General features: G+C 44.2%; 1 protein-coding gene across 2 annotated transcripts in view; it reads left to right on the top strand.

Annotated features, from left to right (window-relative positions):
- The window catches only part of PLXNB1 (plexin B1), a 77,232-nt gene that overhangs the window by 26,113 nt on the left and 36,703 nt on the right, over nt 1-14,416 (top strand). For both annotated transcript variants that reach the window (XM_036390874.2, XM_036390875.1), the window contains exon 3: nt 11,593-12,736. In XM_036390874.2, coding sequence (XP_036246767.1) covers nt 11,603-12,736 — 1,134 coding nt within the window. In that variant the 5' untranslated portion in view covers nt 11,593-11,602. The remainder of the gene's footprint in view (nt 1-11,592; nt 12,737-14,416) is intronic.

Raw genomic sequence — 14,416 nt, forward strand, 5'->3', positions numbered from 1 at the left:
GGAAGGAACTGAAGTTCCTTTCCTGTTGATTGCTCCCCCTTTATCTTGATTTAGTCAACTCTAATGTAGGAAGAAGTTTCTATCCCAAACCCTAAGTCTCATCATTGCAGAGTAGCAATGTGCTCAGTTGTTACCCCTTACATGGAGTATCTTTCCTGGTTTGTTCTCAGTTTCTCAATTATTGTTTTCATCAGTAGCTTGGCTCAAGCAGTGATTCTCTCTCAGCTTGCTCCTGTGTGTGCTGGACCTGTCTGCCATTCCCCAGATAGTCTGTCCAGATTAGTTTTAGTTTGAACCCATCTTTAGCCAGTATGATCTTTTCTATTCCTAGCTGATCCATGATTTTAACAAGTGTATTTCCTACTAAGCCCTGAGAAGATTTAAACTAAAACTTTTTCATGAGGCTAAATTTGTGTCAGCCCCACCATGGACTCCAGGGTTGACATTGGGTGGCTGATTATTCAGTTTGGTCCATGTATAAGTCTGAGCCACACTTTTGTGGGGTTTTGATTAGTTATCTATGTGTGGCAGAGTAAACTGTTTCCTTTCCCAGAGGAAGGCACAGTCCCTGCCATGTGTGTGGAGTACACAGCTTAAAAGGACAGAGGAGGGCTGCCTGGACCTGGGACAGTCTGCAAACAGAACTGTGATGACTACAGGCTATGGTTTATCCTTCTAGCACAGATGTGCATACTTCTCCCTTGTTTCCTTCCTCTCTGTTCTGTCTAGCTGTTCCTTCTAGCAGAGGAGCAGCCACTCAGCTGTAGAACTCAGTGCTGTTCCTAACAAACTACTGTAAATCTGGTTTTCCTGTCTCCTGGGCACTTTTTTGCCCAGGGGTGACCCTGGCAGGCAGCATGGTCTTGAAATGCCAACAGTCAGCCAGTTATACTGGCTGAAGTTCCTGCTCATGGCAGTTTGCATTTCAGATTGGCACTGCAGACCTGTTTAGTGCATCTCTGCAGCCCTAGGGTGAAGGTCTGGGCTTCTCTGAAAGGGGAAAGGATGAGCCAGTCAGTCCTGCTCAGCCAGTGGCTGTCAGACTGAGCAGGTGGGAGGGTAGCAAACCAGATGAAGAACAGTCGCAAACAAAAAGTCTTTAAAATTCATGGCTCTCATGAGCAGGTAGCTGGTTCTGAACCTTTGTGCCTCTAGGACAGCACCAAAGAGGTTTTCTCAGCCCTGAACCAGGAGCTCAAATATTTTGCCAGAAAAAAATAGGATCTCCTTAATCTGAGTGAACAGAAACTCATGTTGGTAAAGCCACTTGAAGGTATAAAATTTCTTATTGGGAATTTTTTCTTGTTATACAATCCCTTGTTCTGGATAAGACATGACTAGATGTCTGCATGTTAACAAAATAACTGGAGAACTCTTGCTCTACATGGTTTATTCCTCCAAGTACCAAATCTTGCAGGGTCCCAGCTTCTGCTTCCTTTGCCACTTAGTTTTCCTGTTGCTTATTTTCACTCCTCCAGGCTGTGGACCCACTGTGGTATGAAGGGAGAGTATTGCCTGATGGCCTGTGCCCAGCAATAGTTCTCTCACCCCTCTCTATATGCGGTCTGGTGCTCTGAATTTTATCTTTGAAACAAGAACTTCCAAGCGTGGGCAGTGTGTGGCACGGAGGGCTGTGATTGTACAGAAGGATAAGGCTGCATGGCTGCTGCCAGCCTGTGACTTCTCAACCATGTGCACCTTGAATGCCCTTCATGGATGGTTCCTGGGCCACCATTCCATGTTGGACTCCATTTGAAAGCACTGAATATGCAGCCTGCATGGGACAGTGTTTGTTCAGAGTTGTTGAGACTGGGGTGAAGTTGATCCTGGCCCTCAGGTCTGCACTCAACCTGTTCAGGCTTCTGCACTTGTGTGGTGAGAGCTGATGTTCCTTAGATGTGTTATGTAGGTGTGAAGCTTCCCAAGCTTGGGAAGGTCCCCAGGCTTTTTGAACAGCATGGTGTGTTGTTATGTGTTACTGGCTTTATGAAAGCCTTGGCATTGGCTTCCTGAGGTGGAAGAAAATGTCTGGTCACCTCAGTTTGGATCATTGTCTAACAGACCTGTGTAACCTAATTGCCAGACTATTGAGCCTGGTAGTTCACAGCTGATGACTGAGAACCTTGCAGGCTGAGGCATTAATTCATGGCAGATAATTGATCAAAGCGTCATTTCTGATAATGCTTTAACATAACTTGAGTAATGCAAGGTAGAATATACCTCATCTTGGTTTGAAGGCAAACCACAAGCAGATTGTGGTAGTGATGTGGAGTTCTGTTTATTCTGCTGTCTCTTATGGATGGGAGGGGATAGGTACTACTCATGTGGCTGCATTGCATTAAATGTATTTGCATGTTACTGCCTGTATTCATGGCTACAGCCAGAACTGCTGACACTCTTGGAGTGAAAGGGGAAGACTGTCAAATTGCTGTCAGGATGTATGGTTCTCCAGAAGGTTAAGGGAGGGCAGAAAAGTGAATTTTATTTGAAATGAAGGAAAACACCAAGAATTCTTCCTGTCCACCCAGGGCACATTAGTTCTTTATTGATCTGTTGTGGAACTAAATCTGAGACTTAAAGGTGTCAAGAAAATTTTTTTAACAGAGCACCCTGCTCTGCTCAATGTCTTCCGAGCAAAATGATTTATTCAAGACAGGCTACATACAGTGCTTAACATTTCTCATTTGCATCTTGACACCTGGATGGTGGAGCTTGGGATGTGGTCCTTGTGTGTCTGCCTGTGGTCTGTACCACTGCTGGCATGAACTCCTTCTGTGGTCAGCCTCTGTTCTCCCTTCCACTGTGCAAACCTGCAGAGCTGATGCTGGCATGGAAACCATGGGGTTTCCTCTTGGAATGAAAGTGTAGGACTGATGCTTTTTCACAGGAGTTTCAGAGGATGTTTGAAGTTTCTCTCCTCTCTTGCCAGGTTACTCCAAGGCCAGGTTGGAACCAAAAGAACTTGCCTTGGGGGTGTGGCCTTTGCCTCTGTGAGAGCTTGGTTAGGGGTCATGGTCCTGTCCTCTGGGAAGCATGTGCTGGTTGCAGAGATTTTCTCTCTCCCTTCTGCAGGGCATCCTGCCAAGGAAAATAGACTCTAAGGCAGAAGAGATTATGTGGAGATCGTGTGCTGTCCTGGCTGTTTCGGGATGAAGCAGCTGGACATTTCTGCTTTATAGAAATTGGCACAAAACAGCTATGGCAGAGCAGGATTCTGGCTTTTGTAGCTGGTGGAGCCAAAGTTGAGAACAGGAGGATCCTGGCTGAGGCTGGGAGAGGTGCCCCTAATGACAGGGAGGGCAGTGTGGTCGGGAAGGTGTGCCTTGTTTGAGGTGGAGGCCGGTAAAATATGAATCACATCTGTTTGAAGTAGTGATGAAATCCCAGATGAAGGTTTTCTGTAATACCTGGCCAAACAGTCTGGTGTGCTCCAGCTTTCCTTTCTCCCTGCTTAGAACAGATGGTCCTGACCTACTTTTAGCAGTCGTGGTTCTGCCCAAGGCTTGGCTGTTCCGACGGCACACACGGATCTGCTGTGTTCCCTCTGAGTGAGAAGTTTCCATCAAATTCTGGCAGACAAGGAAGAGCTGTTCCCAAAAGAGGGATTGTGGGTGCACTTAACTTGGATCTGCCACTTCTGTGCTTTGTGGCTCTGGCCCTGGGTTTGCTTTCCCATGGTGTGCATTAACTTTTGTGTTGCGCTGTCAGGATTCAGTTAGATGGTATCTGAATGTTAACATGAGAGGTACTGCCTTCAGAAACAGCCAGGGGGGTTAGGCTTTCAGCCTTCTAAATATGTGATTAGGCAGGGCTGGAGTACATTCTTAATATTTAAAAATAAATAAAGTCTATAAATGTACCATAAAATAGAAGTTTAAATAGAATATCATCCTGGGGCAAATTGCAAAGCTCTGTGTAGCTCAGTGTCCTGCCTTTGACAAGATCCAGAGGCAGATGCTTAATGAGGATTGTAAGAAACAGGGCATGTATAATGTGGTGGGTTTGTTTTAGGGTTTGTTTTTTTTCAATTTTTCCTCACCCCGATTTGCCTCCCAGCTTATGACCATCATCAGTTTAGGGCCCTGCTTGGCATGAGGAGTTGTATCTCATCATCTGATCTTGACTATATCTATTCTCCATTAATTTGTATAATCTCTCTTCTCACTTGTTTATGTTTCTGGTCTCCATGACATCCTACAGCAGTGAGCTCTACAGCTTAATTATGCATTTTAAATGTTATTTGAAATATTCTACATCCAGTGACGATGTCCCTGAGCTGACTTAGGAAAGTTGTCTGTAACTTTGGTGAGTGCTCTCTTATTTCTGCATTGTAAAATATGGCAGTATAACCATGTAACTCCATCCATAACTCCATGTTTTTCATCTTGACACTGTCATGTTTCAGACCTCTTGACTTTTCCTTATCTTCCCCCTGGTTGTTTCTTTGTCTGTCCAAAGTCCTGCTCTGCTCAGTCACTCCTTATATGGAAGCTGCTCCATGCTTTTGGTCATCTTTGTTGTCCCTTTTGTTATTGTCTCCTTTTTCAGATGTGGGAATCAGAACTGCCTTCAGCATTTGACAGCATAATGGGGATACGTGTTTTCTCTCCTAATTACCCCACAGGCTGTATTTGCCTTTTTGCTTAAATACTCAATACTGAACTTTTTTTAATAATAAAATTTGCCACTTCTAGACATATTTGTCTTCTCAGATCTTATGTGAATGTACTGAACAGTGCAGATTGCAGAATAAGTTCTTGGCAGATCTCACTGATAACCCACATCTGACAAGGAAACACCTGTCCTTTAACTACTTATTAAATCATGATAGGGACTGTGACTTTATTTCCACAATAGGTTATTTTTTTTTTCAAGAGTCTTAGCTGACAGTTCTTTTAAAATCAGTTTAGTTAATATTAACCAGATTAAAAATTGTCTCTTGGATCTCAGTTAAACAGAAATGGGAAATCTGCACTTAGAATTTCCTGGATGCTGAAGAGGTTTCTCTGTGCTCCCCATATTCATCTATATTTTGGGAAATAATTGGCTTCCTGAAGTCATGGAAGCAAATTTGTTTTTATGTGGAGTGATGGGCTTAGATTTAGGTAGATTATCATAGAAACAGAGAATTTGCTCAGCAGAGCCAATTGGATGGCTAACTTCAGTGTGCCCTGCTTTCCTTACAGGGTTTTATTATAGCTGTAAACCTGTCTAGGCTCTTTGGATATACTCTAAGAGAATGGGATATTTTTTTCCTAACTAGGGTTTTTTTTTTTTCCCTAATTGAAAGTTAAGTCACTGATGCAAATGTAACATGTGATGTGGCAGCTAGAAGATCAAGGGGTTCTTGGATGAGTAAATGGAGAACTGGTGGGTTCAAACTGGGTAAAATAACATTTGAGTGCAGTGTCAGCCAAAGGAGTGGCCTGTCCAGGTCAGGTCCTGTCAAAAGGGATTGCTTATCCAGGTCAGGTAGCTAAAAAAGTAGGGTGTTGACAAATTGGGATGAGACCAGAGAGCTACTAGGAAAATTAAGTCTTTCTGACTGAAGAAGCTCAGACCACTTAATGTATCCATCCAAAGGATTACACGTGGCTGCAATCTGTGATTTGGGAAAGCTCAAAGCTGGCAGGATGTCTAAGGGAAGGATTGCATTATGCTTGTCTGCCCTTCGTCTACTTCTTAGGCATCTATTATTGTCTGCTACTGCAGCTAGGGTTTCTGTGTAGGTGGACCTCTGTCAGACTTAGAATAGCTGTCTTTATCTTCTTGCCCAAGGAGGATTAAAAAGGAGGATTAGGTTTCAAACTGTTCATGCAAAAAGTGACTAGAAGCTTCTTTGAGTTGGAAGATTTTGTGACAAGTTAGACAATATGAGAAGGCATTTTACTTGGGGTAGAGAACCTCAGGCATCAGCTTGCTGGGTTAAGGTGGTAGTTTCTATAACTTAGGAGCCCTAAGAAAAAATCCTGATATCATGAGGAGACTTTAGTCAGGAGCTCATGGGCTAGAAGGGATGTTCAGTGGTTTTCTTTTGATTACACAGAAAGTTGGAGCGGATCCTAAAGGACTTTAATCTTCAAATGTGTAACACCAGCAGAACGTTATCTTTTGGTTGTGTTAAGATGCTGTGAAACTACCAGCTGGCTTGATTTTCCCTTTTAAAAATGCACATGCAACATGGTCTTGAGTTCACATTGAGTTAGTGTTTGAGAGGATGGTGAAGTGGAAAAGTCAATCCTTGATTTGCAATGATAGTGTATACATGAAAAAGCTTCTTCAACAGTAAGCATCTTGTGGTTACTTTATATTCCTTGTAAATGTTTATGTAGCTGGTCTTGGTTTGTAAAAATTTCACTATTTAACATTGTATTAATCATTAACACTTCATGAGCTAGTTGTACTGGAAGCTTAGTGTTTATAACACATTTTCATCAGTGAAAGGATGAAGTTTGGTTGTGCTATAGCTGTTTAGAGGAAATACCTATTCACTATCATCAGTTAATTCCAGTACAGCTGAAATTAATATTTAAGTAGTACCAGAGAGGTAGAAGCACTTTCTGCAGTTTTTCCAAACAGCAATGCACGAGCATTATTGAAGTTATCACATAGTTGACAATATTTTGTGAAACCTTCTTTCAGTATAACTTCAGTCACCATCCAGAAAGGTACCTTGTAGTGTTCAGCAATAACTATCAAGGATTTAGAAAACATAATTTTCCCAAGTATTTATCCAAGAATGCTATTAATTCTGTAGTACAGAATTTCTGCCACGTTGCCATTTCATATTTGATACTGTCTTTAAGGGTTTGAGGTTTTTTAATAAGTTATTTTGACCTCAGCTTTGGTGTTATTCACATCTGGTATAACAGAGCTCCCTTGTCTGTGCCAGTCCTGCTCTGATAGGATTGCTTGAAATTGGGATTCTCCTTGGGGTCAATTTTACTTGGAAAACAGTGGTTTATGTTCATCTCTGCTGAAGCTTTTTGCTGCAAGTCTTCTTAAACAACAGAGCAGGGAACTGGCCTGGTTAGTAGTAAATAAGACTCAAAGAAGATTTATTTATTTAATGGGAATGCCATCTTTCACAGCAGAAAACAGCAAGTCTCTGTTGAGCATGTGAAGCTTAGAAGGGGGCTATAATTCACGGCTTTTGTGCAGAAAACATAGCAGTGGTCATGTTCCTGCTGCTGGGCCATTTGAATGTGCTGGAGCACAAGGGTCATCGTGCAGCTGGAAGAATGGTGTTTCTAATTTTTAAATCTTTTAGTGCTCACACTGTGGATTGGCTCTGCAAACGATAAGGTGGAAATTGCAGGTGCAGATTTCAGAGACCTATTTTTTTCCCAAGGCTAATTTTGCTGGGTTTGGTGGTGAGTATTAAATATAGCCTAGAAGTTGGAACATTAACTGACCTCTCTATGTTTGGAGGATAGAATGTGGTATTAGGGAAATAATCTGGGAGGATTGGAATAATCTCTATGTGTTGATACGCTGTTAAAATGTGCCCAAATGAGTTCTGGGTTTGTTTCTTTATTAAATAAGCAAAGTTTCTCAGAGGGATACAGTGAGGTCAGAGAGGTAAAAATAGTGCTACAGAAAACACGATCTTACTTCAAATTTTAAGTAACACAATAGTGCCATTGCTTTAATGTTACTGGTTGTCATTACGTGGTTGTGATATAAATATTCTGTGGCAGAACTGACTAATCCTCCAGCCCTTCTGTTGTGATCCAGATTAAATAAATGAAACTCAGCAGTATTATTTGGATATTAATATTTTACGGTGAGTTAGAGGCAATGTTCAGAGTATTGTCTGGAACATTTTCCTGTTTAACGGGAATTCATCAAAAAAATGGAATATTTAAAATGAATCTTTAAACCTTGGCAATTGCATTCAGAATTAATTAAAGGCTACACACTTTTAGTGCAATCTGTCTGCAACAGCTGTGTTATACACTAGCAGTGAGCACAGGAAGCAGAACGGTTCAGTAAATCCATGAAGAGCTCTGTAGTGTAGCCTGTCATGAAACCATCAGATTTAAATGTAGGTTATCCTCCTCCTTCCTGTCCTCCCAGAGAGGTTGTCATGGGCTTAACTGAAAGGCAAGCATAAAAAAGACAGTGATGGCTGTGCTTGAGAAACAACTTGGAAAATGGAATCAAAACACACTGTTGGCTTTTTTTCCCTCTCTATTCTCATGTAGGGTGCAAATGCTTCCAGCTATGATAGCTACACAGTCATGCTCATTTCTAATGTATGTTTGCTCACCTAGCAATAAATGCAAGTTCATTTGCTAATGGGTCTTTGTAGCAAAGAGCAACAAAGAGCACTATATTCAGTGTTTATCCATTGTGCAGGGTGATTAGAACCAGCCTGCAGAACATGCTGTACTACCATTCTGTTTTGTTTTCTCTGTTCTCACAGAGTCATGAGGACCAGACAGTAGTTTCTTATCTGAATCACTTTTAAGGACTAGCTCTTCACAAAGTGACTTCCAGGGGAATATTGGTGACTGAAAGAAGAGTAGATATATGTTAGAGCCTTGACCACAGCAAGATCTGATTATTGTCTGCTGGAATGAAGGATTAGTTGATTTTCCAACCTCTTTCCAGTAGAGGTGCTCCAATAGGTGAAATGCTTTCAGTGAACATTTGGGGTAGATTCAAATACAGATCAATGAGCTTGTAACAAGATCCATGTTGCTGGAGTTGTGTCATGTGAGTTGAAGTACTGGTTAGTTCTGCCCTGGCAGTTGCCAGTGGGGCTCTGTGGGACGCAGAGCAGAGTTGTGCAGAGTTGTAGGCATAACCTCTAGCCAGAAAGCCACTGTTTCAGAATCCATAAATCCTGGAGACACATGCCCATTTTACTTTGTAAGTGCTGGCAGAGGAAGGTTGCATTAGCTGAAAAGAAGATTACAGATTCCTCAGAGTGGTGTAGTTATAATGATGTCTTGTGATTCTCAGCTGCTTCCAGATCAAAGATTCTCTTCTCCATGTCATTGTTGCTGTTCAGAACATAGTCAAGCTCCTGCTGTTGGATGGCCATCAGCCTATTGTTTTGTTTGCAGGCATTTTCAGCTTTGAAACTGAGGAGACTCCAGACAGTTGCACAACAAGCCATCATGACATCTGCATGATGGCAGTGCAGAGGTATAGAGACAGTTGTGTGGTTAGGGGGTTCCTTAAACCAAGTTCTCTCCAATAGAAATGATGAAAAAGCATTAAAAATAACTGACATGTTGGAGTTGGAGCAAGATCTTTTCTGCTGATCTGAGGGGATAGAGTCAAATTAGATCTCCTTCCTTCAGTCTGTGTGTATCTTCTTGCTGGATTTTCCACATAATGTCTCCCACACGGTGAAGGTTTCTCTCAGGTGCTACAATGCACTCGCTTACCACTCTGGAAAAGGGACTCCTAGGGTAGTTCAGGGCTGTTTGCCAGTCTGGGTGAAGCAGAGTGTGTTCATAGCTCTGAAGCAGAAAGCACTAAGTGTCCATTATCAGGGCAAACAAAAGCCCCAGTGTGCACGTAGCCTAAACACGGCGCTGGTGTGGTGTGAATCAGCGGCTGTGTGCTCTGGGGGAAAGCTGCCAGCCCAGAGCCAGCATTCCTGTGCCTGGGCATATCCTGACAGTGCTGCCTACTTACCTACAAGAACCGTGTGAAGTGGAGCTTTTCCAGAGCTTCACAAAGCCTATATTTAATAAAGTGTTGTTTTTATAATACCTTCCATCCGCTGGATTTCACAAGTAAACTAATCCTCTCAGCTGGTCTTTAGGTAGAGCAAAGATGCCAGTTTTACTGACAAAGGAGCCGGAAAGCAGACTTCTGGGTTTTTTTCTGCAAAAGCAGGGGAGTAGAAGATGGATCTAGAGTCTTACAGCTATTGTTCTCAGCATTGCTACTGTTTTCTGCACATTGTGTGCTGGGCATTGTATAGAATGAGTTTAAGACACAGTTTATAGTTTGAGGAGTTTGTGGCCTAAATTGGTTAAGTCCTGCAGTAAATGCTGGAGTAGTTTACTCTTGAAATGCTGCAGATCTTTTTCTGCCTCTGTGCTTTAAGCACTTCTGAGCTAAATCACTTTGAGCCTACCAGGAAGACCCGAGAGGGCTGATGCCCTAGGAGGGAAGTGATGATAGTTTTCTTAACTTTAACTACAAAATTAATATCACCCCTGAGGAGCTGAGTTGCCAAAATGAGCACAGCAGATTACAGGGCAGTTCTGGAGGAGATACTGTACTCATCAGCTCCACGGAGCCTCCGACCCAGCTTGGCAACTGTGCAGCTTTGATACCCTGCCTGCAAGAGGGAGGGAGGGGTGGAAGGAAATAGATTCACAGCTGCATCACCACCTACTTCTCAATTTAAATGAGGTGGTACTCATAGTAAATTATTGAGTACTTGCAGCTGTTTCCCTTTCTCCATGGGGAAAGTGTTAATCTAAATGTTGCAGGTACTTATTACCACATTTCCACCAGGCTGTGGGGCTCCCCATCTTGTCCAGAGCAGTTGTTCCCATCCGTGGCATGGCTTGAGTGGATCACAGTAGGTTTCAAAAGGAGTTGGTCTAAATATTTCCTGGAGAGGACCTGAACAAGTCTGGTGGTTCCCTGGGTCTGTCCAACATCTACCCTGGACTTGCTTGCACTTTGAGACATGGAAAAGAATGGAGCATTGTCCACAAAGCAGTCATGTTTAAATCACCTTTCACAGTACTGGGAGAAGTGCAGTGGAGAAATGAGTGCCAGTAAAGACTTCTACCCCAGAGAGTGCAGTAGCAGGTGAACAGGTAAAGGTGATCTCCCCCTCACCTGGATGTGCTGTGTGAGTTTCCAAGAAGATGGGGTCCCACAGGGTCTGGCTTGGCGGGACTGGGGGCAGACTGGTAGCCCCAGAGGGGAGGCTAGGAGCTGATGTGACTGATATTCCAGAGGCTTGATCCTGGCACCCAGGCTCTGCTTGGGTGGGTGATGCTCAGTGGCAGAGATGGCATGGGAAGGTTTCTTCTGAAGCATGGGTGGAACAGCCTTAGACCCACAAGAGGCTGTTGATAGCCATAAGTGATAACAAAGAGAGGGTTTAATTATGATATCTAGATCAAATATAGAATGAAGGGCTTGTAAGTTTGCTCCAAATTGGATCTCAGCTGCAGTTTATTTAAGCAATGGTCCTGCAGGTTGTGTTTGTCTTAGACAGTGGTTTGTTTTACTGTGGTGTTGCTCATTAATACCATATGCAACAGGCTGGCTCCTATGGAGATTTGGTCCTGTCCTAGTGAACTTCCAATACAGCATCATAGCTCAGCTGTGCAGGAGTAGAGTTAAATGTAGATTTAGTAAATTTTAGATTTTCAGTAAATTTTTCTGATGTTAGAAGAGTAGTGATCAGCTTCAATGTTGCATTTACTTGCAGTATTGCATCTTCTCCTGAGGATGCTGTGCCTGTCATCTTGGTGTGGATCTGACTGAATTAAATCTCTGATACTCCTGAAGGCCTCTTGCTGTGGGTGTTATTGAAGGATTTTGAGTATAAGTCTTTACTTCTGGCTCCAAGGAGTTACAACAGCCTTTCCTCTCTTGCAGAGTGTTTACCATGCCTCTGGGAACGTTCCTCCTTCCTGTTCTCTGTTTCTTGGGAGCATCAATTCCACGGGGACTGCAGTATGTCACATTCTCACACAATGCTACAAAATTCCTCCACCTGTCCATGGACTTGGAATCTGGGACCATTTACTTGGGGGCCACCAACTTTCTCTTTCAGCTGACATCTGACCTGCTGTTGGAGAACATGGTTCAGACTGGGCCAGTTCTGGACAGTAAGGATTGCCTCCCGCCGGTCTCAAAGCTGGAGTGCCCTCAGGCGCACCACACTGACAATCACAACAAGCTGCTGCTGGTGAACACTGTGCAGAAGGAGCTCATCGTGTGTGGCAGCGTCCACCAGGGGATCTGTGAGAAGAGGAGCCTGGAGTCCATCGACCACGTCCTCTTCCGGCCGGAGAGCCCTGGTGACACTCAGTACGTGGCTGCCAATGATCCCAACATCACCACGGTGGGACTCATCGCCTACTCGAAGGATGAGGTGCCCTTGCTGTTCGTGGGACGAGGGTACACCAGCCGAGGAGTGGGAGGAGGAATTCCTCCCATCACGACCCGGAATCTCAGGGCCCACGGAGGGGATGTTCAAGCCACAGACTCTCACTCCATTTTCTCCTATGAAGAAACAGCAAAACTGGCTGTGGGCCGGCTGTCAGAGTACAACCACCATTTCATCAAATCCTTCACTTACCACTCCAGTGTCTATTTCCTCTTCTACCGGCGGGACCTCAAATCCCAGTCGCGTGAGTACAAGACCTACATCTCACGCATCTGCCTGGATGACTCCCACTATTACTCGTACGTGGAGTTACCTCTGCTCTGCCAGAGCAAAGCCAATACATACAGCCTGCTGCAAGCAGCCTATGTCACCCGGCCGGGAAAGGAGCTGGCCCAGGGACAGCTGGACACCGAGGGCGAGGTGCTGTTCGCAGCTTTCTCTGCCTGGCAGGCTTCCTCTGGGAAACTGAGCGAGGAGTCTGCACTCTGTGTCTACACAATGGAGGAGGTGGATCGCCTCACCAACTGGACTAGGGATGTTTGCTACATGAGAGATGGGAAGTCAGAAGAAGGGACAGAAGTGGCATATATTGAGTATGATGTCAGTTCCAACTGTGTCCAGCTGCCAGCGGTAAGTGGCTTTGTGCTTTTGAGCAGTCTGCAGCATGTTCTTGTGTTGCTCTGCGTTCCTGAAGTTATCTTGCTAACACAGATGGATGTTGAAATCTGGGTTAAAAGCCTTTGGGCTCAGTCTGTTGTGCCCCACATGGGCAGGATTCCTTGCAGAGGGAGAGGAACTGTATGTGGCAGTGGGAAGAGCATCTGGTGTGACCTGGCCCTGAGGCCTGTCTTGTGGCAATACCCGGCAAGAGCACTGAAGCTGCTGTTCAAGTCATTCTTTATCTGTGTCATCTCCTGGTCTGCACTGCAGGGAAGGAGAGGAGCATGTGTACATGCTCCTGTGTGTTGGGAAGGGAATTTAAGGGGTGTGCTGGGTCCCTGTTGCTTATGGTTAAGTGCACCTCACAACAGCTTCCTGCAAGGGCACTCAGGAACAAAAAGGAACATTAGCAAAACCAAGTGTCATCAAAGAGATGTTCAGAATCCTCCTGGATGTGCTCGTGTGTAACAGGTTTTAAGTGACTCTGCTTTGGCAGAGGGGTTGGACTAGATGGTCTCCAGAGGTCCCTTCCAACCTTAATAATTCTGTGATTCTGTGAAAAATCCCAGTTTCCTATAGACTGCTTTAGTCCTGCAGACTTTTGGGCTCAGCTTCTCCTGAGCTGGATCTTTTTCTTTAGAGCTGTAAGAGGTGGCAATCCTTTAAGTTCAGTCACAAAAGCATGATGGGATATTGCAGGATAAAAATGTGACCTAAAGTGGCTGTGACCCTGAATTCTCACCGTTTGGCAGCCACACTGGCTGCAAAATCAGGGACAGTGATTCAAACACGGCAGCAGCGCTCTCCTGGATGCAGTGTCCTGGCATGAGGCTCTGTGACTATGAGCAGCCTGTTTGCACCAAGGGTATTTCAGGTCCTTAACAGAGCAGTATGTTATCTTGTGTCTTCCCTCCACAGAACAGGCTGTCCAGAGAATTGCCTCTTCCCAAACTGCAAAGAGCAAAGTGTTACCACAGAGCTTTAGAAGTTTCTGGGGTTGGGTGTGTGGTTCAAAACCAGTCTTAAAATTATGGTTTTCCTTTCAGTAGCTAAAGCTGACTGTAGAGTACTTGTGGGACAAGGGAAGGGTAAAGAGCAGACTTGGAGCAGGATGAGTGTGAGGGTAGGAGGAGTATGTAAGAGCTGGGAAGGAGGATACTGCCCAGCTTGATGTCCTGCTTTCACTGTATTTATTAGGCATACCCTGTGAGTCCTTTGAAAGGCCACATGGAATGACAAGTGATTTTTAGGGGAGCTTAAGGGAGTTAAATGTTGAACAGGTATGAGCAGATGAATCCTTCATTCAAAATGATGTAGAGTACCCTTATACCATTTGAGCCAATGGAGAAGTGGATGCACAGAGTGGTAGAAAAAGACAGTCTGTCTGTGATTCCTGGTGCGTGATCCCAGGGTCCCAGCTGGATGGTTTGGCTTGAGTGGGCTGACCATATTGTGATGTCTTATTAACAAGTGTGTCCAATGAAATGTAAATGTCCTAACAAACCTGATCCTTCACCATTCAGCACATGGTAGCGGTTGTCGTTCACATTGTATCCAACATCATGTAAAAAGGCTCTGTGCGAGCTCCAGCCTGCTTCAGTCAGGGCTGAGTCGAAGTGGCTGTCAATGGACATTTTATGCAGGAACAGT

Source organism: Molothrus ater, chromosome 11 (assembly GCF_012460135.2).
Source record: "Molothrus ater isolate BHLD 08-10-18 breed brown headed cowbird chromosome 11, BPBGC_Mater_1.1, whole genome shotgun sequence".
NCBI lineage: Eukaryota > Metazoa > Chordata > Aves > Passeriformes > Icteridae > Molothrus > Molothrus ater.